The 27,436-nt window shown below is 41.4% G+C and overlaps 2 protein-coding genes across 5 annotated transcripts; both read left to right on the top strand.

The window, feature by feature from the left end:
• The first annotated feature begins 36 nt into the window (after nt 1-36).
• Nucleotides 37-20,713, top strand: CASP3 (caspase 3). Of its 3 annotated transcripts, XM_055276530.2 has the most exons (8): nt 37-146; nt 911-1,039; nt 9,965-10,032; nt 13,028-13,152; nt 16,029-16,157; nt 16,488-16,663; nt 17,265-17,385; nt 18,909-20,713. In XM_055276530.2, the coding sequence occupies exons 3-8, from the start codon at nt 9,980-9,982 to the stop codon at nt 19,136-19,138; spliced, it is 834 nt and encodes a 277-aa protein (XP_055132505.1). In that variant the 5' UTR covers nt 37-146; nt 911-1,039; nt 9,965-9,979; the 3' UTR covers nt 19,139-20,713. The 3 variants fall into 3 exon arrangements, with proteins under 3 accessions (XP_055132505.1, XP_055132504.1, XP_055132506.1); XM_055276529.2 differs by lacking the exon at nt 911-1,039 and having other exon boundaries at nt 62-146; XM_055276531.2 differs by lacking the exons at nt 37-146; nt 911-1,039; nt 17,265-17,385 and adding an exon at nt 4,997-5,023.
• A 94-nt stretch (nt 20,714-20,807) lies between these two features.
• Nucleotides 20,808-24,540, top strand: LOC134736388 (keratin-associated protein 5-1-like). Of its 2 annotated transcripts, none has more exons than XM_063637761.1 (2): nt 20,808-24,078; nt 24,193-24,540. In XM_063637761.1, exons 1-2 carry the CDS (start codon nt 23,635-23,637, stop codon nt 24,256-24,258), a joined length of 510 nt encoding a protein of 169 aa, XP_063493831.1. In that variant the 5' UTR covers nt 20,808-23,634; the 3' UTR covers nt 24,259-24,540. The 2 variants fall into 2 exon arrangements, with proteins under 2 accessions (XP_063493831.1, XP_063493832.1); XM_063637762.1 differs by having other exon boundaries at nt 20,808-24,106; nt 24,137-24,540.
• The last annotated feature ends 2,896 nt before the right edge of the window (nt 24,541-27,436 follow it).

The following is a 27,436-nucleotide window of genomic DNA, read 5'->3' as shown; positions in this document are numbered from 1 at the left end:
GGCCCCAGCGGAGGGGGCGCGAGGGGCCGACAGGGGCGGGCCGGAGGCGGGGCTGGCGCTGGAGCCCATCTCCCGGCGGCCGGCCGCGGAAGCAGTGCAGACGCGGGTCCTAGCGGGTGGCTGCTACTGTGAGGCGGTTGTGGAAGGTATGAGGAGGCCGTGCGGTGACTGCCGCCCTCGCTCCGGGCCATCAGCCCTGCCCCCGCTCCTTGCGTCTTCCGAGGCCCGGCGCTCGCCCGGGGACCTGCCCGGTCTGGGCGGCGGAGCGTTTCTTTTGCCACCTCACCCGGGCGGGGGCGAGCAGTGAAGCCCGCGGAGCGAGAGACTTGGCCCGGGGGCGGGAGCCTGGGCCGGGGCCGGGGCAGCCAGGCAGCGGGTTAAGGCTTTTGATTTAGGGAGAGGGACCTGGGGGTAACCTAAGGAAAGGCCTCTCAGATCATCGGAGGGGAGACCTGGCCCGGCGGCGGGAGGCTGGGCTGGGACCGGGGAGGCCGGGCAGCGGGAGGCCTGGCCAGGGGAACCGAGCCCGGGGCCGGGGAGGCCGGGCAGCGCGAGGCCTGGCTAGGGGAACCGAGCCCGGGGCCGGGAGGTCGGGCACGGGGCACCGAGCTCCGAGGGCGGGAGACCTGGCGGCCGGGCCGGGTGCCGGGAGGCCGGGTCAGGCGGCGGGAGGCAGCGGCAAGCTGGGAAACGGACGACGCTACCGCCGGCGGAGGAGTGTCCCCGGGAAGCGGTGCTGGGAGGGCTGGGGCGGCCGGGTGCTGACTGTGAGATACTCGCCCTCGGGGCTGATCCTTCCGATTTTGGACTAGGCTTCTGTCTCTGCTGCCTTCCATGCCTGGGGCCTGGATTATCTCTTCCAGAGAGCTAGTTGCAGGGTTTAAACTCCAATTCATTTTCGGCCCTGCAGAGTTTCGTGAGTGCTCGCGGCTCATACCTGTGGCTGTGTATCCGTGGCCACAGCTCGTTGGCGTCGCCTTGAAATCCCAGACCGTGAGGAGTTAGCGAGCCCTGCTCACACTCGGCGCTCTGGTTTTCGGTGAGTGTGCCCTGCACCTGCCTCTTTCCCCCATTCTCAGTAAGTGGCACCCAAGCAGGAAACCGGAAAACATCGTTCTCAGCCCCCTCTCGCCCACCCACTTCTTTTCCTGCTTAGTCACCAAGCCTTGTCGACCTCGTAAATGTCTGCCAGATCTGTCCGCGTGTCTCCATCTCTGATTTCAGCCGTCTGACTACAGCAGCCTCTTCCCTGGTCTCTCCACTTCCAGACCCGCCTGCTCCTTTGCAGTCCACTTTTTACAGCACAGGCAGAGGGATCTTTATGAAATGAAAGTCTAGAAAGCTCCTCCTTTGCCCTTAGGTTAAACCCAGCACTTAATGTGGCTAACAAACCCCTGCATGTGTTGGGTCCTGAGTGCCCCCACCCCTCCTTGTCTTTAGCACTGATTCACTTTCTGCACAGCAATGCTGACCTTCATACCTAGTGTCTGCCTGCAACACCTCTGCATTCCGTTTCTCCCGCCATCACATTTGATTAGAAGAGCTGCTACTTAAATTTCTTCTTTCATTAAACAGTTCAAGGTTAAATCTTCCTATGCTGTGTTCTTTCTGCAGCCAGCATTCCCTAAGAGAGATGTGTGATATCCTTTGCAGTTGCTTGTTTACTATCTTCCCTGCCAGATTTGCAAGCAAACTCCAGGAGGGACGGACTTGGTTTATCTTGGTGTCCTTAGTGTCTTGCCCCAAATGCGGGGCCTGGCACAACACAGTGAATGCCCATCCATTGTATTTTTACTTTTATGCCCTATTTAGAAAAAGTAGACCTGGTTTAGGATTATTTGGCAAATAGTAATTAGAAAAGAAATGGTAGAGGTGACATATGGAGTCACTGAAACGATGTAAACCTGCAAGATAGCTGAAAGAGGGCCAGGCAAGGTGGTTAGACCAGACCGTATCAGAATGGGCTCAGCCACTGTGAATGTGCATGCTGTGGTTACATAATCTCTAAAATGAAATGTAAAGCTTAAATCATCTCTATCACAGCCCGATGCTTGGGCTTTGGTTTTGCTTTGCCTTTTTGCAAAAGAAGGTTTTTGAAAGTGAAAAATATTTTAGTGAATGGACAAACAGTTTATTGGAGTATGGCAATAAAACCTGTTCAAAGTAAGAGACATTAGACATTGTACCTAGTTAAATCAGATTTGCTTTTGCTATCCTGAATAAAGGCCTTGCCTCTTGCCATCTGAAGATATAGGCAGTTATAATGCTTCTTTACTGTTTTGTTTTCAAACCTCATTTAACACAATCTCCTACTGCTTCATCCCCCTACAAGACAGTCTTTATTTTGATGAATGATATATTACATTGCTTCTGGTGCCTACTATTAGATCTTTAAGCTTTGCCCCAAAGATAGGAAGCACTGGTGTTTGGGCCTAAAAAAAGATGTGAGAATTCTTAGATTTATATAATGTTCTTTCTCTGCATGTTTTGTTCTCACCTTCACATGTTGCCTGTAGAGCTTCTTTGCATTACATTAAGGAAATCAAGTTACCTGATAGGTATTGGACACCGTCTGGCATCTGCTTTGTTGAGCCACTTTTGAATACCGGTGAGCATTGGTATAAGCCCTGCATAGCGATAGGGTTTGTCTCTTCCACTGCTTGATACTCTCAGGGTCTAGTATAGTACTCTGCACACAGTTGGTGTTCAGTAAATTGTTATGGTGCAAATATCAAATGAGTAAATACTACTGAATCTGACTTTTGGCAGTTTCAGTCTTCCAGACAGCAGGCTTTCTTCAAGCGGCTTTACACCTGAATCTGATTCTGCAAAGTAGTCATCCTTGGTGGGAGTGGTGAGGCTGTAAAGTCATCTGTAATTTTTATAAAAAGGCATCCGAGATCCTCCGTTTTACACTTATATCATACAAATCGTTTAGATCTGTGAAAGCTTTCCCATTTTCTCCTTTTGTCCGTCCAAAAACACCATCCTAGGACTTCACTTGGCACAGGGAAGACAGATCTTTTGCACATAGTAAGTGCCATTTTTTCTGACTTGTGTCATAAATTCGGAGGCTTTGAATAGTGGGGAGTGCCCTATACTGTCTTCCTGGTCACGTGGCCCATGCCAGGGGAAAGGAAAGGATGGTTTGTTTGTATAGTACAATGGAACTTATTTCAATTTATTCTGTATTTGATTTTACATTCCTGTTCTCATATTCTTACCTTAATTACGTAACAAATATTAAAAGATTGACTTCACCAGGCCCAGTGACAATAGCCAGTTTGATCATTCTTACTTGTACCAAAATGAATTCAGAGACCAGATGGGAAAAGATTTTGATGAAATCTCTGGTACATTACAACTGAAGTCTTTTCTTGTCCAAACTATTGTGAGACAGATGTTCTTTCTGTTTCATTTGCTAAATCTGGAAATGTGGCTGCTTTTGAGACTTTGTCCTCTCTGACAGATAATAAATATAATCCTGATATTTTTCAAGTTGTTTGACAGAAGTGTAATCTCCCCAGAAGTCCTGCTGGACAGGCTTCACTTTTCCTTTGGAGGGACACAGAGATACAGGAAATATGTTTTAATGACATATACCAAACACTGAACAGAAAGCCAGTTATTTTACTTTTATTATTATTATTTTTAGACACAGAGTCTTGCTGTGTCACCCAAGCTCAAGTGCAGTAGTGTGATCAGAGCTCACTGCAGCCTCCAATTCCTATGCTCAAGTGATCCTCTTGCCTCAGCCTCCTGAGTAGCTGGGACTACAGGTGTGCACCACCATGCCAGGCTACTTGTTTTTACTTTTTTGTAGAGATGGGGTCTCTCTGTGTTGCCCAGACTGGTCTTGAACACATGATCTCAAGCAGTCCTCCCACCTTGGCCTCCCAAAGTGCTGGGATTATAGGCGCGAGCCACTGTGTCTGGCCTATTTCACTTTAGAAGTTTGTTTGTTAAATTTTTAAAAAAATTTTTTTTAAAAAAGAAGGAAAGAAAAAATAAAAGTAAACTACCTAGTTGCATCAGAAATGCCATACTCATTTTTGCCATTTTTTCATTCATTAGAATTCAGTGCATCATGTTATTTTGGTATCTCTGCAGTAAGTTTCTATCATTTATGTTCTTTGTCTTATTTAAAGCTTCGGAGATTATGGATTTTTGTTTCCTTCCCTGAAGTTAAGTGTTATCACTCCTATATAGTACTAAGCTGTCTACAGAATAGTGGGAGTCTGCCCTCTTGAGTTGGGAAGTTCCTAGTTTGAATCCTGGCTGTGCCACTTTAAAGTTCATTAACTTCTCTTAGCCTCAGTCACCTGAACTCTGCAGTGGGGATCCTTATGCCTCAGAGTGTCATTGGGAGGACTCACGAAAGATACACTTGTACTTTGAGTTCAGTACCTAGCCTGTATGAGCCAGCAGTAAGAGGGACAGTCATCACGCAGCGCTTTGCACACAGCTGTCATGCCACATGCAGCACTGTTCTTCCTTTGGCTACTGTTTTGGTAAATCTTTACTAGTAAATGTTTCTTAAAAGCATTTACATTCATGGACGTGATTCAGAAACTAACAGAGTTGTTTTTTAGGTCTCACTTTGAGATTTAAAAACCCTTAGGGCAGAGACCAGATTTTATTTCTTACCTCAGAGTTTCCCCGTAGGACAGGAGCCAGCAACAGCCTAATGGCGGATAACAGATGAGCTGATTAAGAATTTTAGAGATTTAAAATTTAAATTAGGACTGCCAGTTTTAGAGACTGGCACTTAAATGTTTTCATTTAAGGCAGTGACTGTTTCCCTTAGGATATGATTTTTTATCCTTCTAAGATGAGATCACCATCCTCAGAATAATTTGTACCCCGCTGGGCACTAGCTAATGGAGGTGATGTCATGCTAAGCAGCACTTCAGTGAGTTTTGCGGGAACCAAAGCTCTGCTCCCAGGAGTGTGGATTTGGTGCTTTCACGTGGAAAAAGCAGATGATGACAAGTAGAGAGCAAATGTGCACATGTCTGATGCTGTAAGGATTTCATCTACCATCATATAAATTTTTAGAAGTATATCAAAATAAACTGATAACTGAGGCAACATATGTTGTTCAGATACTAATAATGAAGTTAATGAAGTCCACTATAGTATTTGTCCCTGAGAAATCTTTATCAAATAGACAATATTTTAAATCCTATTGTAGAAGAATTTGTTTTTTCTTTCAGCCACCAACTCTCTTACTAAAACAAAATTTATCTGTTGTGTCTAATATTAGAAATGATTAATTTATAATTGTATTGATCGGTCTTTCTGAATTTTTCAACTTTATTGACTTGATGTACAGAAAGAAAATGACTTTTATGGAAAGTCACCTAATATTTAGAGGAGATCTTAGATTGGTCTGAGCCAAGAAGCAAATATTATAGTACTCTGAAAAGCTGGTCACTATCTAAAGTTTCCATTACCAGTCACAAGGAGAGAATAATTTTATCCCACAGTTTTATTGTTGGCAAAAGACACAAGTTTATTAAAAGTCAGTATTTCAGTGTAAGAGTCACTAGACTGTTTGCAGAAGTGTTCCAAAGAGATCTTTAGGTCCTTGGTTGTCTGTGGAACCTGATCAGCATTTAGGGGTTCCTGAGCACAGACTGTGAACCCTGCATTTGGCAAGTGCATTCAGACAGCCAATTTGAGGCAGACTGGGGGCTAGAAAGGATACTGCCAGGAGCTCCAGGTTCAGCTTCCAAAATTGTTAAGTCTTATTTCCCAGTTTTTAAATTAGACTTCATTTTTTAGAGCAGTTTTAGAATCAAACCAAAATTGAGAAGAATGTACAGAGACATCCTGCCTGCCCCCCAACACATGCATAGTCTCCCCGATTATCAACATCCTGCACCAGAGTGGTACATTCTTAGAAAGGAACCTACACTGACACACACTGACACGTCATCATCACCCAAACTCCATTGTTCACAATCAAGTTCACTCTTGGTGCTGTTTATCCTATGGGTTTGGACAAATTTACAAGGACTTGTATCCACCATTATAGTGTCACACAGAGTGGTTTCACTGCCTTAAAAATTCTCCATGCTGGCTGGGCACGGTGGCTCACGCCTGTAATCCCAGCACTTTGGGAGGCTGAGGCGGGCGGATCATGAGGTCAGGAGTTTGAGACCAGCCTGGCCAACATGGTGAAACCCCATCTCTACTAAAAATACAAAAATTAGCTTGGCATCGTGGCATGCGCCTGTAATCCCAGCTACTCGGGAGGCTGAGGCAGGAGAATCGCTTGAAACCTGAAGGCGGAGGTTGCGGTGAGCCAAGACCGTGCCACTGCACTCCAGCCTGGGCAATAAGAGTGAAACTCCATCTCAAAAAAAAAAAAAAATTCTCTGTGCTGTCTCCCTCCCTCCTAGCCACTGGCAACCACTGATCTTTTTACTCTCTCCATAGTTTTGCCTTTTCCAGACTGTCAGATAGTTGGAATCATGTGGTATATATGGCCTTTTCAAACTGGCTTCTTTCACTTAGTAATAATGCATTTAAAGTGTCCTGCATGTCTTCATGGCTTGCTAGCTCATTTCTTTTTAGTGCTCAATAATATTCTCTTCTCTGGATATACCACAGTTTATTTATTCATTCACCGACTGAAGGACCTCTTAGTTGCTTCTAGTTTTGACAGTTATGAATAAAACTGCTATAAACATCTGTGTGCAGGCTTTTGTGTGAACATAAGTTTTCAACTCCTTTGGGTAAATACCAAAGAGTGTGTATTTACCATATGGCTGGATCATATGGTAAGAGTATGTTTAGTTTTGTAGGAAACCACCAAACTGTCTTCAGAGTTGGCTGTACCATTTTGTATTTCCACGAGCAGTGATTGAGGATCCCTGTTGCTTCACATCCTCACCAGCATTTGGTGTTGATGGTGTTCTGGATTTTGGCCATTCTGCTAGGTGTGTAGTGGTATCTCATTGTTGCTTTAATTAGCATTTCCCATTATTTGCAGTCCGTGTATCTTTGATGAGGCCCACTGGATTTTCACTTTAGATTTTCTATAGATTGGCCATAAAGTCTTGAAACAAAGATATTTTCTCATGGATATCAGTGCAATATCAGTAAACTATTATGTGTTCACCTATGTTTCCAGACTTGTTAGCTACCCTGTACTGTTCTCTCAGTTAATCAAGTTAACCACAATTTGTTTCTCAACCACAGGTGGCTAATGATTTTGTCTGTGGTCTGTCCGCTTTGAATTGATGTGCATGGGGGGCAAGTTGGTCTTTATGATATTTATGGTTCAAGGAAGTTCGAGATTTCCTGGTACCTAATACATGTTTATTGTACATATGAAAGAAAAAAAGAAAGGCAGATAGGCGGGAACACGGTACTGAGCATGATAGAGGCAAGGAAGGATGGCCACTTTGATAGGAGAATACCCTGATTTTTGTCACTCTCGAAACAGGACCAAGAGTTGAAATTGGCTAGAACAATCTTGACCTTTGTTGATATTATTTTATAGAATAATATTTGTTACTATTTTCTCACTTTAAAAAAATGCAGATGTCATAGAAAAATTAGAAGATATGGAGGAATGTTAAGGAGTAAATAAGTTGTCAGTAATGTCATCACCCAGACAGCCACTATTAATAAATATGTTAATATGTGAAGACATACTAATGTGTAATATGTACTGAGTGACTAATGGCAGGTCATTTAGTAGCTGTCTGTGTTATCAGATCAACTGTCATGGTATGGCGATGCTTATGTTCAGGTACCCTTATTAGTTATTGTTGTTAATCCCTTTCTGCGCCCAATTTATAAACTAAACTTTTTCTTAGGTATGTATGTATAGGAAAAAACATGCTGCATATAGGGTTTAGTACTGTATTTGGTTTCAAGCATCTACTGGGGGACTTGGGAGGTACCCCCTGCCCCTGCCTCGTAGATATACTACTGTATAATTATTCTTCTATCTAAAGTAAGATCTAATGGAAGATAGAAACTTTGTCTTGTCTTCCACTCTGTCCTATTTCCCAGGATAATACCTGGCACAAAGTATTTGTTTACTGACAAACTAAAAGATGATTTATCCCAATTATACTCACATCTTCCCTTGGTTTTCCAGAAAGCCTACAGGAAGTAAGACAGTAGAAAAGCAAAGTCTTCATAGAAATGCAGAGCATAGACTGGCTCTTGAGAAGGTCAAATATCACCCTCTCCTGTGGTTAAATTGAGATGGTGGCACTGGCTGTCTTCTATATTACTACTGCACCTTCCCCCACCAGGGGTGCACACAAAACTGGGAGAGAGGGGAGGAAGGAGCTTAGCTTTGTCTTAATAGGAGGGAAGAAATGATGTTTTCCAAGAGACCTTGATCAAAATTGGGGACCTTGGTAAAGGGTTTCAGTTTGGGAAGATAAGAAAGTTCTGGGATGGATTCCAACAATGTAACTGTACTCAATGCCACTGAACTGTACACTTAAAAATGGTAAATTTTATGTCTATTTTGCCACAGTTTTAAAGATTAAAATTTTTTAAAGTGGGGGAAGTTACCTAGGACTTCCTAGAAGGACTTTTGAGGGTGAGCAAGTTCTGTTTTAGGATTGTGTATTATTTTGGTATTTCTGATTGTATCATAGGAGTGAGGTTAAAGTTGTATTTTGACTGGAATTTTTGACATTGTCAGGGTTTCTAGAGTGTGGAGAAGGTCATTCAATATTTTTTGTTCTTGTTTTTTGTTTTGCCTTTGTTCTTGTTTTCCTCTATTTAGGGAGGTGGATTGCCATGGGTAGTACCTTTGCTTCTGAAAAGCCAGAAAATGCCTGGTAGAACTCCAGAAAAGTAGTAAGGAGCTGGCTTCTTCAGAGGCAGCATAGCAGAGTGGGAAGAGGGCCCTGTCACTTAGCTTGTGACTGTCAACAAAGTCACTTAACCACCAGAAGTTGGGTTTTCTGACTTTTAGAATTTTGAAAAGATTAAAAATGAGTGCCTTGCAAAGTACCTGGTATATATTAAGTGCTCAATAAGTGATAGTTGCTTTGATTCTAAGAACTGGTTCCCCTTGTGAGATATAATTGTGTGATGGAAGAATGAAAGCAGAAACTTTAGTGTCTACTTTTACGTTTCCTGGGCCATTTTACTACCCTAAATGAGAAGCTGGGCTTCCAAAACCCAGTTTAAAAGTAAAGACTAGGCCGGGTGCAGTGGCTCTTGCCTGTAATCCCAGCACTTTAGGAGGCCTAGGTGGGCAGATCACTTGAACGCAGGAGTTTGAGACCAGCCTGGGCAATACAGCAAGACCCTATGTCTACAAAAAAATACAAAAATTAGCCAGACATGGTGGCGCATGCCTGTAATCCCAGCTACTTGGGAGGCTGAGGCGGGAGAATTTGAGTCCAGGAGATCGAAGCTGCAGTGAGCCACGATTGCGCCGTTGCCCTCCAGCCTGGGTGACAGAGTGAGACCCTGCCTCAAAAGAAAACAAAAAAAAAAAGAATAAAGATTAATGGAGATTTGGAACATCTCGATACTGTATCTTGGGAATCTAAGCATTGTAGAATTGTGTTATGTGAGTTGTACCATTGTGGTGGGAAGTTTTTCATTTTTGTTTTAACTGTGTTGAGTTGCAGTTCTTAGAAATGACCCGACGTGTTGTCTTACAAAAGAAATAAACTGTAATCTATATCTTGATCTGATGAGGGTATGTAAATATAAAAAATCGAGCTGTATACTTTCTATATGCTTTATGTAATTCACTATATATAATTCATCACTCAATTAAAAAGAGAGAGGCTAAATTGTATGTACCATTGCAAAGAAATCATTATCCCCAGAACTGACTCACATACACCTTTAACAGCAGAGGGGGAACTGAGGTATTAATTTAGAAAAATAATCACTGGGATAATTAATATAATGCAGTGGTTTTATGACTGATTTTATATTAACTTCTATTTTCTTTGTATTCTAGTTAATAAAGGTATCCATGGAGAACACTGAAAACTCAGTGGATTCAAAATCCATTAAAAATTTGGAACCGTGAGTATTTAAATTGAATTCTTTATAATCAGAGAACGATGGGGATGTGTAATACAGCAAACCTCGAGGAGTGGGGAAAGAGGAAAGAGAGTGGTCTCTCTTTCAGGCCAGAGAGACCAAGTGACTTCCTACCTCAGACAGCTGTGTGGCTTTGCAGAAACTAACTTTTCTCCTCTGAACCTCATCTTTAACATGGGGCTAAAACTTTCACAGAAGTGAAGGGAAGATGAAAGGAATGGCCTAGTAGGGTGTGTGACCCATAGCTGGAAACCTAGTCCTGGAACCAAAAGGACACCACAGAAGAGGCAGGACTCCCAAGACCCGGTGCTTTCTGCCCTCCCGAATCGCTCTGTAGGGTTAGAGGGTTTAGGTTTGGGAGTTTTTTGACCTCTTGTTTATGAGTTTTTACGACTAAAATGCAATGCCAATTTTCAGTCCAGGGACAAATTGCCTAGTTATGGATGAATTTTACCCTTTTCTTTCCCGTGTCTTTTTGGAATATTCTGCTTATTAATGCTTCCAATAACTAGCAGATGGAAAAAGGAAAAAGATAAAACTCAAATTCACTTTTTAATTCATGTCTGTTATTATTTATTTGGGATCTCTCGTAATACTTTAAATTCTGAAAGTTTATTTCTGAAACCCAGTATTATTATTCTCGGCTGCCCTGAAAATTACAAACTAATTTTATTACTAAACAATATGATTACAGAAATACTATTAACAAGTTACCAGTAAAGATTTCACAATTTTGTTTAGCAAAGGGATTTTTCTAGAAAGTAAACTTTTAAAATGCAGTCCCATTTTAGAGAGTCGTTGTTGTCATTTAAATCATTTTAGCCAGTGTAGTGGTTTGCTCCTGTAATCCCAGCTATGTGGGAGCTGTGGCAGGAGGGTCACTTGAGGTGGAGAGTTTGAAACCAGCCTGGGCAACATAACGAGACCCTGTCTCTACAAAAAAACAAAAACAATTAGTTCACCATAGTGTGTGTGCTTGTAGTCAGTCCTAGCTACATGCCAGAGGTTACAGTGAAGTAAGACCCCATCTCTTTAAAAAAATCCTTTGAAAGTGATTTACACATTTTCCTACTACTTCTTTTTTTCTTTCTTTTTTGAGACAGGGTCTTGCTCTGTCACCCAGGCTAGAGTGCAGTGATGTGATTATGGCTCACTGCACTCCTGGGCTCCAGTAATCCTCCCGAGTAGCTAGGACTACAGACATATGCCACCATGCCTGGTTATTTTTGTTTTTTATTTTGGTAGAGATGGGGGTCTTGCTGTGTTACCCAGGCTGGTCTCCAATTCCTGGCCTCAAGGGATCCTCCTGCCTCGGCCTCCCAAAGTGCTGGGATTACAGGCGTGAACCACTCTGCCTGGCCCTACCTTTTCATGTCATGCAGAACACCACTTCAGTAACAAGTTGCGCGGGAGCCCCAGACAGGTTTAGGGTTGTTTTGATCCTGTGATAAGTTGCCCTCACAGTCCCGGCTTTCACAGCCTCTGCCTTTTATTAGGAGTATCCCCTATTGGACTAGCTGTCATATGCTTGTAAAGTACCTACCTCCTTAGGAGGCAGCCAGAGCAAGTGGGGAATGGGCATCGGGAGCTGGGAGTCATAAGTCCCATGATCCATTATCTGTATGACTCAAAGGTCAAGTCACGCTTTCAGGATTTAACTTTAAACTGTAAATGTGAGGCTATTCACCTCTGGCTAAAAATAATAACTGTTTTCTGACCTTGACTCCTTTAATTTACTACATTTAATCTTTTTTCCAACAGTATTTTTGGAATTGTGTATAATGTGAGATACTCTTAAGGTTAAGTGCATGAGTATATGGACTGTAGGTGTTAGTGTTTGGCAGTTCCTAGACCTGTTTTTGCCTGACTCTTGGTCTAGATCAGGGATCAAGCTTGAGGCCTGTTTTTATCAAATTTTGTTGGAATATAGGCACACCCATTCCCTTACATATTGTCCTAAGCCCGCTTCACCAGGATAATTGAGTAGCTATGGCTGGGCACAGTGGCTCACAACTGTAATCCCAGCACTTTTGGAGGCCAAGGCAGGAGGATCACTTGAGGCCAGGAGTTCAAGACTAGCCTGGGCAACATAGCGAGATCCTGTCTCTACAAAAAAAATACAGCAATTAGCTGGGTATGGTGGGGCATGCCTGTCTGTAGTCCTAGCTACTCGGGAGGCTGAGGAAGGAGTATCACTGGAGCCCAAGAGTTCAAAGCTGCAGTGAGCTATGATGGCATCACTGCACTCCAGCTTGGGTGACAGAGCCAGACCATGTCTCAAAAAAAAAAAAAATAGAATTGAGTAGCTGTAACAGAAACCAGATGGCCCACAAGCCTAAAACACTTAATATTTAGCCCATTAAAAAAAAAGTTTACTGACCAACCCCTAATCTAGATAGCAGAGGTTTTTTTTAGATAAGTGACTTCCAGACAGATATTTTCAATTATTTACAATAATGCTTTTATATACTAATAAATTGCTAATTTGTTTAGCTCATGGGGTTTAAGGAATAATTTATGAATTGTGATAAATATTGTGCTTTGAGTTATATTTGCATTTTGTTGATTTCCCATCATTTCAGGGTAATTTTTAAGATTTTTACTCTTACCTCAAAGGATAAAATATTTCACAAAGTTAATAAGTAATTTTTAAATTATAAAGGTATTTGATGAAATTTTGAAGAATTTAGAGGAAAATGTAAAACATGGAAGTTAAAAGCCTGAACTTTGAAGTCCAACAGATGCTTTCCTTCCTTCTTGGCTGTGACACAATATATGCATAACCTTTAGCACATTACTTAGCCTCATGTCAGGTCATTTTCTCATCTGTATAACTGTTGATGTGAAATTGAAATGAAGACAGCCTGGTTTATAACATTCAAGTATTAACTGTTACTGTGAGTTATAAAAATTGCGCTAATGTAAACAGAAAGCATGGTCATTTCTACCTTTGTAAAGCTATTTGATTTCTAAACAGAAAGATCATACATGGAAGCAAATCAATGGACTCTGGAATATCCCTGGACAACAGTTATAAAATGGATTATCCTGAGATGGGTTTATGTATAATAATTAATAATAAGAATTTTCATAAAAGCACTGGTATGTGTCTTACGTAATTTTTAATCCTTTTCAAATATTTGTGCCATTTACGTTTGATATAATATTAAAAGCAGTATTATTGAGGTATTAGACAGTAAACTGTGACACAGACTAGCTGTGAAGTAGAGATTGGGCAGGACATATAGGTCCTGTGATACACTGTGAACGCTTTACTCTTCTGCCCAACTTCACAGCCTCCTCTTGCTGGCCTCCTATCTGTATGCTTGGTTGCTTCTGCCCTGACTTCTCTGTAGCCCTTGCTTCTTTTTCTTCTTTCTACTCCCTCTTTGATCCCAATGGAAGGTTCTCAAAAAAACAGTTAAGTGGTAGTATTTATTTTTTCCCCAGAAACTGCAAGACATATCACAAGCATTGCCTTATTTAATTTTATGACCTGGAAAGTAACGATAAGATTCTGAAAGGTTAAAGACCTTGCACAGTTACACAGTATGGTGGCAGAGCTAGGTCTGTGTGGCTCCAAAGCCCAAGCTCTGAATCCATCTTCTGTTCTGCTTCACTTCCTTGTATCTTCATGTGCTCTGTTGGCTGTCTTCTCTTACCCTACAATACTCCCCAGCTTAGAGAGACCTTTTTTTTACTCTGTTCCTTTTAATTCCTTTGATATTTTATCTCCTTCCCTTCTTCCTTAAATTTTGAATACATGTAGTTTAAGCTTGTACTCTTCATTTGTTTCCATTCCTTCTTGAGTCTTTCTGTTTTCTGTCTCTACTACTAAAACTGCTTGCTTTAAATTTACCATGGCCTTATCACCAGATCCCCCTCTCGATTTCTGTACTATGTACAACTTGAATGTAGTACTACATTTGAGAATGTTTTTTTAGAAATACAGGTAATAAAATCCTTCACAATGCCAAAAAAGCTAATTAATATTTGGTGTATTGTTATTTTTTCTTGGCAGTTCTTTTTAAAGCTTGATTTTATTCATAACGTATAAGCAATGTTGTATTCTGCTTGTTTCACTTAAAGTAATAGCATTTTTCATATTGCTGCATAATTTTCATATCTGTTATAATGATTATATAATACTGCACCCCAAAACTACCATTCACTTAATTTGAATAATTTACTGTATGAATGAACATTATGGCTGTTTCCCTTTTAAATTGATGCTGTGATAATTCTTTGAATTGGCATATTAATCATATTAGAGTTAATTTTTAATTAGAGAAGCTGTAGTAGATCTAACGTGGGCCAGTACCTATCAGAGTGGTGGTGGAAATGGAAGAAAGCCAGATTACAATGGGAAGACAGCAGGGTTTGTGTCAGATTAGTTATAAGGAGTGAGAAGAGAATAGTTGAAAATGGAGCTCTAAATGGCACCAGTTTTATTGCTTTTGGCTATAAGTTGAGCCTTCAACCATTAACTTAAAAACACAACACCTTGTTTACTTCTGCTTTACACATATTTGAAAATTTACTTCTAGATATTCTGCCTCACATTTCTAGTTAGGATACCTCCTTCCTATAGAATTTTGCACTGTTGGCTCTATGGTTTAAAAAACCAAAAACAAGCTTATCATTCCACTACCACCAGCACCTCCCCCCACATGTTTAGACCAGCCGTCTGGGTTTTGCCCAGTGAGCTCCTTTCTTGCTTTGCAATGTAAAGGTCAGCTTCTCATAAGATCTCTGGCGGGCTGCTGTTGGGCCAGGCACCGTGGCTCACACAGGTAATCTCAACAGCAGGAGGATCCTTGAGCACCAAAGTTCAAGATCATTCTGGGCAACGTAGGGAAATCCCATCTCTACAAAATAGAAAAAAGGTAGCAGGGTGTGGTGGTGCACACCTGTAGTCCCAGCTACTCGGGAGGCTGAGGTGGGAAGATAGCTTGAATCTGGGAGGTTGAGGCTGCAGTGAGCTGTGGTTGCTGTACTCTAGCCTGGGCCACAGAGCAAGATCCTGTCTAAAAAATAAAAATAAATAAAAATAAAAAGGCAGCCAACACATCAGCACCAGAAGCCAGTGACCTTGTCACACAGCTGAGATAATCAACAACATTTTGGAGATATGTGTAGACTTTCTGTATTTAATCTTCATACCCATCAAATTTGCTCAATTCTGAGGGATGTTTCCCACCAAAATTTAGCATTTTGAAATCTGAGTGCATCATGCAGTCAATCTGTACATTAATGTGGAAGGTTCTCTAAAGGAACGGTAGAAAGCCCAGGAGCCCTGGATACAGTCCCAGCATAGCTTTATCACTTTGGACTGGTTTGTTAACTCTACTGCATGTCCCACATCTGCACAAGTGAAACTAGTAATAATACAACTCTCATGGTGATTGAAAGGATTAGAGATTAGCCATAGCAGAATACGTAATGGACAGTAATAATGTTTGGGCGTGTTCCTCGAAGACACTCCAAATGTTGTCATGCTATCTTAAAATTGTTGGGAAGTTAGAAGCAGAGAAACGCAGTTCCTCTGAGTGTGACAGATGTGTGTATGTATTATAGGATCCTATTTTTTCTAGTTTTATTTTTTTAAACAATGATGATTTCCCCATGGCAACATTTTATCTGTGAAAATGACAACATAGTATATCCCATTATATAAGTTAGTATAGCTTGTCTAACCAGACCCCTATTGTTAGACATTTGTTTGTGTTTTTCACTACTAAACAGCTGTGAAAGAGATCATTTTGGCTATAACACTGATAAGGTTATATTATGAAGTATCGTATAAGCTACAAAATTGAAGAAATTTTGTGTCACCATGTTCAAAATAGTTAGAATTCTCTTACCATTTAAAAGGAAGAATTTATTGTGGATTTTTGAATTGCTGAGTAGTTAATTTCATTTCAAAGTAGTTATTCTTTGTTTTCAATACAATTAAAAGTAATTCTTTCTGTTCCAAGGAATGGCATCTCGGTCTGGTACAGATGTCGATGCAGCAAACCTCAGGGAAACATTCAGAAACTTGAAATATGAAGTCAGGAATAAAAATGATCTTACACGTGAAGAAATTGTGGAATTGATGCGTGATGGTAAGAAGAAACAATTAGAAGAATGAACTTCATTGTACAATTAATTTTATACTATGGTCTAGCAATAATTATATGTATAATAAAATATGAGAATTGTGGAATTATCCTGTACATAACCTTAATCTTACATACTTTAGTAAGAAGTTTAAGAAAAGTTATTTATGCCAATTTCCTAAAATGGTTTGAGATGTGTTGCCGTGCCCCAGGTTAGGTTAAGATGATCTCTTAGTTTTATTCTCAGTTTCTTCATCATGTTCCTATACAATATATCTGAAGTTGTTGAATAAAGTCATGGATTTTTTTTCCTTTTATTTCCAAATGTCTTTCCAGTTTCTAAAGAAGATCACAGCAAAAGGAGCAGTTTTGTTTGTGTGCTTCTGAGCCATGGTGAAGAAGGAATAATTTTTGGAACAAATGGACCTGTTGACTTGAGAAAAATAACAAACTTTTTCAGAGGGGATCGTTGTAGAAGTCTAACTGGAAAACCCAAACTTTTCATTATTCAGGTAATGTCTAACTGAGTGATTTGGTTATTGACGATTAAGCAGGGGTTACTTTTCTCAATTGTAAATTATCCAAAGGATAATTTTTTTCCTGAAGCTAATGAACTACTGTTACTTTTCATTTATTTACCACTTAAAAGATACAGAGTAAATTTTAATTTTATACTTATATCAAAAAGGCTCAGCATAATTAACATCCTTTTTTTTTCTTTTTTTTAAGACAGAGTCTCGGTCTGTCGCCCAGGCTGGAGTGCAGTGGCGTGATCTCGGCTCACTGCATGCTCCACCTCCCGGGTTCACACCATTCTCCTGCCTCAGCCTCCTAAGTAGCTGGGACTACAGGCGCCTGCCACCATGCCTGGCTAATTTTTTGTATTTTTTTTTTTAATAGAGACGGAGTTTCACCATGTTAGCCAGGATGGTCTCAATCTCCTGACCTTGTGATCCACCTGCCTTGGCCTCCCAAAGTGCTGGGATTACAGGTGTGAGCCACTGTACCTGGCCAATTGACATCCATTTTTACATAGCATTTTGATTTTATAGAAATAAGTTATATGTTCACACACAAATTTTTATAAATAAATATTTATTTTCTAACACCCAGGCCTGCCGTGGTACAGAACTGGACTGTGGCATTGAGACAGACAGTGGTGTTGATGATGACATGGCGTGTCATAAAATACCAGTGGAGGCGGACTTCTTGTATGCATACTCCACAGCACCTGGTGAGAAAGTTACTCATAATGAATGTTACATGTTGATTTAAATGAATTAACTGTGACTAATCATAGAGTTATGCAATGAAGAGTGTGTTTCAGGGACTGTCAAGATTTTGATATCCCTAAAGATATCAAAACTTGTCTATATTTTAGGGAACCTTCATCAACGAGAAGTCTCAAAAAGTTGTCTTTAGCCAAAAGTTTGGCTAGAAAATATGCATACATAGCTGGGAGCAGTGACTCACACCTGTAATCCTAGCGCTTTGGGAGGCCGAGGCAGGCGGATCACTTGAGGTCAGGAGTTCAAAACCAGCCTGGCCAACATGGTGAAACCTCGTCCCTACTAAAAATACAGAAAAATTAGCTGGGCGTGGTGGCACACACCTGTAATCCCAGCTACTTGGGAGGCTGAGGCAGGAGAATAGCTTGAACTTGGAAGGCAAAGGTTGTGGTGAGCCAAGACTGCACCACTGCACTCCAGCCTGGGCGACAGAGCGAGACTCCGTCTCAAAAAAAAGGAAAAAAGAAAATATGCGTACGTAGAGTAGACTAGCACAATATCATTTATTGGACTTAATATCGGGTTGAATATTATGCGGCAACAGTGGCCAAGTCAGAGCTTCCCCTGCATCTTAGAGAAGAAGAGAGGTGCGTTTCTCAGGAGTTATTTGAAAGGTAGTAAATAAAAAAGATAAACATGACTACAAGAGGATAGATGTGGAGTGGGAGAAAATAAGGTAAAAAATGATACATGAATATGCCATTAACCTCCACGTCTTTACTGTTCTGCTGCACATGTCATCATCTAAATAATATTTGTTGATTATACCACCATTTACTTACACAACTAAGGGTGTCAGAGAGTTTGGAAATTTAAGGTAAATGTATTCTTAAGCAGTGTTGCATTTCAAAATATGCTCAATATGGTTTATCTTATCCTCTAGGCATCTTTCCAAGCAAAGAACCTCTAAGTTGAAAGCAATGGATCTAACAGTTAACCTAGAAAAAAAAGTATGATAAATACACTATTTTCCCTTTTTGGACCTTTTGAATACTCGGTAGTGTGTTTATTATACTTTATTCAGATGCTCTGTAGACAAGTAGGACACTCAAAGCAATTTATTTCTTGGCTAAGTCAGTATTAAAATAAGGTGAAATCTGATTGGAACACTGTGCTACTTATAATGATCCTTTTTATGCGTCTTTACTTTTGCATCTTACCTTCTGCGTGTTTGCTATTCTTGCCTATTGAAAGGGGAGTCCAGAAAGTAAAACTTTCAATAATTCAGTGTTCGTGAAGCTCGTCCCTGGCCAGCTTTGCTGAAAGCAGGGGGTGTACGCACAGCACACATTCTTCCTTCTTCATCATCATTTCTTCTGAAACCAAAGGTGTCTTTCTTTTTTTCTTTGTATGGCTAATAAGACTTGTGTAAGTTTATGCTTATTTTTGCCTTTGTGACTACATAATAATTTATAGAATCAACTAAAATCAGCTATCCGTGGTATTTTGGTTGTATTTTGCCTTTTAGGTTATTATTCTTGGCGAAATTCAAGGGATGGCTCCTGGTTCATCCAGTCGCTTTGTGCCATGCTGAAACAGTACGCCGACAAGCTTGAATTTATGCACATTCTTACCCGGGTTAACCGAAAGGTGGCAACAGAATTTGAGTCCTTTTCCCTTGATGCTACTTTTCATGCAAAGAAACAGATTCCATGTATTGTTTCCATGCTCACAAAAGAACTCTATTTTTATCACTAAAGAAATGGTTGGTTGGTGGTTTTTTTTAGTTTGTATGCCAAGTGAGAAGATGGTATATTTGGTACTGTATTTCCCTCTCATTTTGACCTACTCTCATGCTGCAGAGGGTATTTTAAGACATACTCCTTCCATCAAGTAGAACCACTATGAAGCTACCTCAAACTTCCAGTCAGGTAGTTGCAATTGAACTAAATTAGGAATAAATAAAAATGGATACTGGTGCAGTCATTATGAGAGGCAATGATTGTTAATTTACAGCTTTCCTGATTAGTAAGTTACAGTGATGCTGTGCTATGAATTTTCAAGTAATCGTGAAAAAGTTAAACATTGAAGTAATGAATTTTTATGATATTCCCCCCACTTAAGACTGTGTATTCTAGTTTTGTCAAACTATAGAAATGATGATGTGGAAGAACTTAGGCATCTGTGGGCATGGTCAAAGGCTCAAACCTTTATTTTATAATTGATATACAAAGATGACTTAACTGCATTTTTAGACCATTTATCTGGGATTATGGTTTTGTGATGTTTGTCCTGAACACTTTTGTTGTAAAAAAAAAATAATAATGTTTAATATTGAGAAAGAAACTAATATTTTATGTGAGAGAAAGTGTGGGCAAACTAACTTGACTTTTAAGGCTAAAACTTAACATTCATAGAGGGGTGGAATTTTAACTGTAAGGTGCTACAATGCAGCTGATCTACCAGCATAAATACCTTCTGATTTGTCCCTATGCATATCAGTTGAGCTTCATATACCAGCAATATATCTGAAGAGCTATTATGTAAAAACCCCAAACTGTTGATTATTAGCCAGGTAATGTGAACAAATTCTATAGGAACATATGAAAGTACAACTTAAATAATAAAAAGTGGAATATAAGGAAAGCAATAAATGGATGGGCTGAGCTGCCTGTAACTTGAGAGCAGATGGTTTGAGCCTGAGCAGAGACATGACTCAGCCTGTTCCATGAAGGCAGAGCCATGGACCATGCAGGAAGGGCCTACAGCCCACTTCTCCATACACACTGGTGTGTGTGGATGATGCTGCCAGGGCACCATTGCCAAGTAAGAAAGTGAAGCAAATCAGAAACTTGTGAAGTGGAAATGTTCTAAAGGTGGTGAGTCACAATAAAAATCACAGCACTCTTTGTAGCAAAATTCTTAAGTATGTTATTTTCTGTTGAAGTTTACAATCAAAGGAAAATAGTAATGTTGTATACTGTTTACTGAAAGAAAAAGACCATGGCATATAGGACTCTAGACAACATCCAGCCGGAGGCCAGAGCTGAGCACCCAGCCCGGGAGGCAGGCTCCAAGCCTCAGCAGGTGCTGAGCCGTCACTGCCCCAAGTCTCACTGGCTGTCAGTATGGCATTTCACGGGAGATTTCTTGTTGCTCAAAAAATGAGCTCGCATTTGTCAATGACAGTTTCTTTTTTCTTACTAGATCTGTAACTTTTGTAAATACACATAGCATGTAATGGTATCTTAAAGTGTGTTCCTGCGTGACAATTTTGTACAAATTTGTTATTTTCCATTTTTATTTCAAAATATACATTCAAACTTAAAATTACCAATGTCTTCGAGTTTTTTGTTGCTGTTGTTTTTGATGTTGTGCTACTAATTGGAAGTTAAAATGTTTTTAATCAGAAGCTTGATTTGGAAGGGTCAAAGAGGAAGCACCAGAACCCTAGCCTAGTTTTTTGAGGTGGTGGCAGTTATTGAACAGGGCAGACAGATGGCTTATGCTTCCCAAGTCCTCGCAGAAGGTCCTGACCCTAAAATGACTACAATGCCAGAAGATACTTTGTTTGCATAGATCTCAGGCCTTAAATGTGACCATATGTGTGAATTTGAAACTTTTTCCACAAGATAAATTTTAAATGTGTCTAATGGGAAGAACAACCTAAGAGAATATACAACAAGCTGTTGATGTTTACTGATGGCCTCCTCTGGGCGCTGGGATTTTGACAGAGGAATTTGCTGTCTTTTTACTTCATATGCTTAGAAAAAGAATATAGGAAAGTGGGGTTGTGGGTGATTTAAAATTTCTTCCAATATTTCTATAATGAAAATATATTACTTTTAAATCAGAAACAAAATAAAATTGTCCGAATTAGGAAAAGGGGACTTCTGTTTCTGAGGAGTAGAGAGTAGCATGAATGAGTTCTTTAAGGCCATATGAAAGCGGTGGTTCTATAAAGTGTTGAGGATAATCTGGCTTATTCTAGTCTCCCTGTTAAGTAAAGAGGTTTCAGATACAAAGGAAAAGACCAGCAACCCAATAGGAAAATAAGCCAAGGACATGAACAGACAGTTCACAGAAAAAAGAAAACCCAAATGTCCCTTAAATTCAATAAAGAGCTTGATCTGCATCATAATAAGAGAAATGCACATTAAAGTATCATCCGTCATCTATCAGACCGGCAAAAACCCCAGTTTGGTAACATATTCTGTTGGCAAGATGTGAGAAATGTATACTCTCCCATTGACGGGAGTATGATACGGTAAAATTATCTGTGGAGGGGAGTCTGACAATACCTATCAAATTATTTGTTCTTTGAAGTAGCAGTCCCGTTTCTTGGAATCCAGCCTATCCATACACCTATGTGTGTACAAAATTATATATAAGCTTTTCATCACAATGTTGTTTTGGTGTTAAAAAAGGGCAGCAACTCAGCCGTGAAGTGTTATGGGAAGTCAGGGACCCCGAACGGAGGGACCTGCTGAGGCCGTGACAGAGGAACAGAAATTGTGAAGATTTCATGGACATTTCTCACTTCCCCAGTCAATACTCTTGTGATTTCCTATGCCTGTCTTTGCTTTGATCTCTTTGTCCCATCATCTTCGTAAGCTGAGGATGTGTGTTGCCTCAGGACCCTGTGATGATTGCGTTAACTGCACAGATTGTTCTTAGGGCATGTGTGTTTGAACAGTGTGAAATCTGAGCACCTTAGGAATAGGATAACAGCAATTTTTCAGGGAACAAAGGAGATAGCCTTAAAGTCTGGCTGCCTGTGGGCCAGGCGGAACAGAGCCATATTTCTCTTATTACCGAAAACAGATAAGAGAAATATTGCTGAATATAAAGTGTTGAGGAAAATCTGGAAAATATAAAGTGTTGAGGAAAATAAGGAATATTAATAATTAACAGCCCTGGGAGAAGAATGCATTCCCGGGTGGGGGGCCTCTAAAATGGCCGCTGTGGGGGTGTCTGCCTTACGCAGTTGCAGATAAGGGATGAAACACACCCTGGCCTCCTGCAGCGCCCCTAGGCTTGCTAGGATTAGGAAATTCCAGCCTGGTGAATTCTAGTCAGACTGGTTCTCTGCGCTTGAACCCTGTTAAGATGTTTATCAATGACAATGCGAGCACAGCGGGACATGGAAGTTCATTACTGATTCCCGTTTCGCTCTGACCTTGTGATCCCGCCCTGACCTTCTGCCTTGTGATCTTTCGTCGCCCTTGAAGCATGTGATCTCTGTGACCCACACCTTATTTGTACACTCCCTCCCCTTTGAAAATTGCTAATAAACACTTGCTGATTTTACGGCTCAGGGGGCATCACGGAACCTGCCGACATGTGATGTCTCCCCCAGACACCCAGCTTTAAAATTTCTCTCTTGTACTCTTTCCCTTCTCAGACTGGCCGACACTTAGAGAAATAGAAAAGAACCTACGTGAAATATCGGGGGCTGGTTTCCCCCGGTAGTGAAGGAGACAGGTTAGATACATTGGAGCTTCCACACAGGAGAGAGGGAAGGAACTGGAGGAGAAGGTGAGTTGAAAGATTTGGGGGTTTTGTTTTTAAGTGAGAGAGATTTGAATAGGTTTAATGCTGATGGTGGGGATCCAGTTAAGAGAAAGACTGAAAATACTAGAGGGAAAGGTAACTGACAGTAAAGAGTTCCTAAGAACCCCAAGCAGTAAATTCTAGCCTAGCTGGGGGTGCGGTGTGAAGAAGCGAAGAACCTTTATTTATTTATTTTTTTTAATGGGCCGGGTGTGAAGCTACATTTGTAGTTTTGTGGCAGGAAGTTCCCTTACTGTAACTTCTATATTTTCTGTGAAGCAGAAGACAAGAACTCTGTTCAAAGTTAGGGAGATGATAAATTGAGGGCTAGAAGAGTAAGGCAGGCTTGAAACAATCATTGTCACGAATGCGAGTTGACCAGAGATTAGTAAGGTCGCTGGGCCATGTGTAGGGGCCCAGTTGAAACCAGCGATTACAAATGTGCAGTGGTTCCAGGCTGTGCAGCTGTGTGAATCTACCTGATGACCCTCGGTTGCTTGGGTACTGCCATGGATAGCACATGTGTTGGCTTTGTCCAACTTTGGGCTTTTGGCCACATTGATTTTAAAAAGACAGAGGAGCCACAGATTTGAGAGTACTGCAAAATGACTTTCCAAATTGATGAACCATGGACTCAGCTAGATAGACAGAGAAATGAAAAGAAGGGACTAATAGGGAATAAGACGTGTGATCCATGACCCATGGCCCTGATGGACGTGAAGATCCACTGTTGTGGGAGGAGTGGAACACTAACACTAAATGATGGAGGCTGTGGTCAGAAACAGGTCAATGATGGAGGCTGTGGTCGGAAACAGGTCAGTGATGGAGGCTGTGGTCAGAAACAGGTCAATGATGGAGGCTGTGGTCGGAAACAGGTCAATGATGGAGGCTGTGGTCAGAAACAGGTCAATGATGGAGGCTGTGGTCAGAAACAGGTCAATGATGGAGGCTGTGGTCAGAAACAGGTCAATGATGGAGGCTGTGGTCGGAAACAGGTCAATGATGGAGGCTGTGGTCAGAAACAGGTCAATGATGGAGGCTGTGGTCGGAAACAGGTCAATGATGGAGGCTGTGGTCGGAAACAGGTCAATGATGGAGGCTGTGGTCGGAAACAGGTCAATGATGGAGGCTGTGGTCGGAAACAGGTCAATGATGGAGGCTGTGGTCAAACAGGTCAATGATGGAGGCTGTGGTCGGAAACAGGTCAGTGATGGAGGCTGTGGTCAAACAGGTCAATGATGGAGGCTGTGGTCAAACAGGTCAATGATGGAGGCTGTGGTCGGAAACAGGTCAATGATGGAGGCTGTGGTCAAACAGGTCAATGATGGAGGCTGTGGTCGGAAACAGGTCAGTGATGGAGGCTGTGGTAAGAAACAGGTTGAATTGGAGGGGCACACATTTGGTCATGAAAATGGTGGGACTAAGAAGAATGAAGTGGCATGCAAGAGACCATTATAGAAATGATGTGGAACTCAGAGTGAGGATGTTGGGTGTGTGCTCTTCTGTATGGACATTGACTTTATGCTAAAATGAGATTCACTATGTGGGAACATAGTAATAAAATAATGTGGCTGGGCGCGGTGGCTCACACCTGTAATCCCAACACTTCAGAAGGCTGAGGCGGGCGGATAGCAACCTTTCCAAATTTATAAATGTCATCATACTTCAGTTTACAATAGTATGTAATTTTTTGACCTCTAAGTTCTCCAAGGTCCTTCCCCATGTTTAAGGCTTTCAAAATTAACTGATTATTCTACTAAAAAGCTAAAAATAGGTTTTTTGTTTCCAAATAATCAGAACATAATATAGTCAAAAGCACCATATAGAAATAGTTCCCTGTTTCCAGCCAATGCGGCTGTGTCTCTGTTTTGAACATTTGCCTCCAGAGTGTTGCTGATGCAGTTCAAACAGAAAGGACTGAGAAATAAAATTTGCAAGTGGTTTCTGTTGAGAGTTTCTATTGTTTATAAGTCTGCGAGAATTAGTTACGTTACAGCAGGGAGTGAGAGAGAGAAGCAGCGAGTACCAAAACCTTGCTGAGCTCCTACCTGCCCTCCACATTTCTTGCCCGTCACCCCATGGCTACCTGCCCCCTGCGATGAACTTGAGACCTTGAAATGAGAAACCCAGATTTGTCTGGCGTGTGCACATCACCTGTGGTCTAACTCATCTCCCTGAAAGAAACCAAAATATTTCACCCCAAAATACCCTTCTTTGACATGTTTTGAGATGGCTGCTCAGAGGGCCTGTGAGCATGGGCAGCCCTGCAAAGGTGTCTGGTGGGGGAGATTTGCATCTGCAGGGAAAATCAGCAGTGATACAGTCAGGCTTAGAGTTCCTCCCTTGTCTGGATCTAGAAAAGATTAACTGAGAGTGACATATTTAAAGAGCTGAAAGAAACATTTCCCATCTATTCTCTCTGAGGGTTGCCACCTGCAAGGTTTCATCTACATAACAAGACCACCTTTGCAGGCCAGGCCTCCTCTTCTCCCCCTCCCATAACCTGTCTTGCCATTAGAAACTGATTTACCACCACAACCTGCTTTTAGCCATGCTCTGAGGCCCCACTCTTCCCATAACCTCGAGACGGCATAAAGAGGTCAACCATCTGGCCATTTCTTTGAGTTCTTATATTTTGTAGGACTCCCATATATATTAACAAATTTGTATGCCTTTTCTCCTATTAATATGCCTTTTGTCAGTTGATTTTTCAGTGAACCTTCAGCGGGTGAAGGAGAAGTTTTCTCTTGGCCCCTACAATCCCTTTACCCTAAACCAGGCTGATACAAAAATTAAATGATGTAACTATTTTAAAATCTGCTTTTGTTGGGCACAGTGACTCACACCTATAATCCCAGCACTTTGGGAGCCCAAGGCAGGAGGATTGCTTGAGTCCAGGAATTTGAGACCAGCCTGGCCAACATAGCAAGACCCTATCTCTACAAAAAAATTTTAAAAATCAGTCAAGTGCTGCCTGCAGTCCCAGCTGCTTGGGAGGCTGAGGTGGGAGGATCCCTTGAGCCCAGTAATTGAAGGCTGCAGTGAGCTATGATTGCACAACTGACTGCACGCCAGCCTGGGCTCAGAGCAAGACTGTCTCAAATTAAAAAGTAAGTAAATAAATAAATAAGTAAAAAGTATCTGCTTTTAATGGACAGATTTGTTCTTTCTAATTTACTTCCTGCCACTTTATTAATCAACTTGGTAGGCTGAAAAAAAGTTTTTAAATCTTGTCTTTATAAATGAGAAAAGAAAATAGCTTTTATCCAAGGAAGGTGAGTTCTTTAAAATTATCAGGCCCAGAGAGACTTTTTTTTTGAGACAGTCTTGCTCTGTCACCCAGGCTGGAGTGCAGTGGCACGATCTTGGCTCACTGCAACCTCTGCCTCCTGGATGCAAGCGATTCTTCTGTCTCAGCCTCCCGAGTAGCTGGGATTACAGGCATGCCACCACGCCTGGATAAATTTTGTATTTTTAGTAGAGATGGGGTCTCGCCATGTTGGCCAGGCTGGTCTCGAACTCCTGACCTCAGGTGATCCGTCCACCTTAGCCTCCCAAAGTGCTGGGATTATAGACGTGAGCCACTGCATGTGGCCCAGAGAGACATTAAGATGAGCCAGCAACCACGTTGTACTTCCCTCTTGAGCGATATATTCATCTTCTGAGACTTCTTGCTGTTGCCATAATAGCTATAAATTAACCTAATAATAATGTACTTGACACTATAACCCACACACTATAGCTTAACAATGTATAGCCAATCATTAATGTTATTTCTGTAAACCAATGAGACTTCCTGTCATACAACTTTGTATCAGCCCACTGCTTGTCCCCTTTGCCTTTAAAAAACCTGCTTGTAGCTTTCAGTGCCTGCAGATCCTAGGAGCTCCCAGCCGAGGACGTCAGATCTCATCATCCTTGCTGCTTTGCCACCCCATTCCCCTCAATAAAGTGGTTTGATCCCCCCAGCCAAAAACAAAAACAAACAAACAAAATTGGCTTGTAACAAAGGCCAAACAAAGTATTTTTAATACAGACAGGGTTTCACTGTGTTAGCCAGGATGGTCTCAATCTCCTGACCTTGTGATCTGCCCACCTTGGCCTCCAAAAGTGCTGGGATTACAGGCATAAGCCACTGCACCTGGCCCCTTTACTTTCTTAATAAACTTGTTTTGACTTAACTTGACGGAGTCGCCTTAAATTCTTTCTTGCGTGAGATCCAAGAACCCGCTCTTGGGGGTCTGGATTGGGACCCCTTTCTAATAACATTTTGGTTTATTCAATGAGCTCATGAAAAAGAAAGATGGGCTAGACTCCGGACTACTCTAGTACATTTGTGTCCCTAAAGTTATCCTGCTAAAATATTAACATGATTTCTATGGATGCTTGCCAGGTCCAACCCACAGACGCTGGCCAAACGACGGATCAAAGAATGCACTCAAGACACTGGTATCCAGTGAAAGAGTGGGCTAGGGGACTGGGCCGTGCACAGACCCTGAGGAG

Source organism: Symphalangus syndactylus, chromosome 4 (assembly GCF_028878055.3).
Source record: "Symphalangus syndactylus isolate Jambi chromosome 4, NHGRI_mSymSyn1-v2.1_pri, whole genome shotgun sequence".
Classification (NCBI taxonomy): domain Eukaryota; kingdom Metazoa; phylum Chordata; class Mammalia; order Primates; family Hylobatidae; genus Symphalangus; species Symphalangus syndactylus.
The sequence above is the reverse complement of the archived record's forward strand: the minus strand, read 5'-3'. Positions and strand labels throughout refer to the sequence as shown.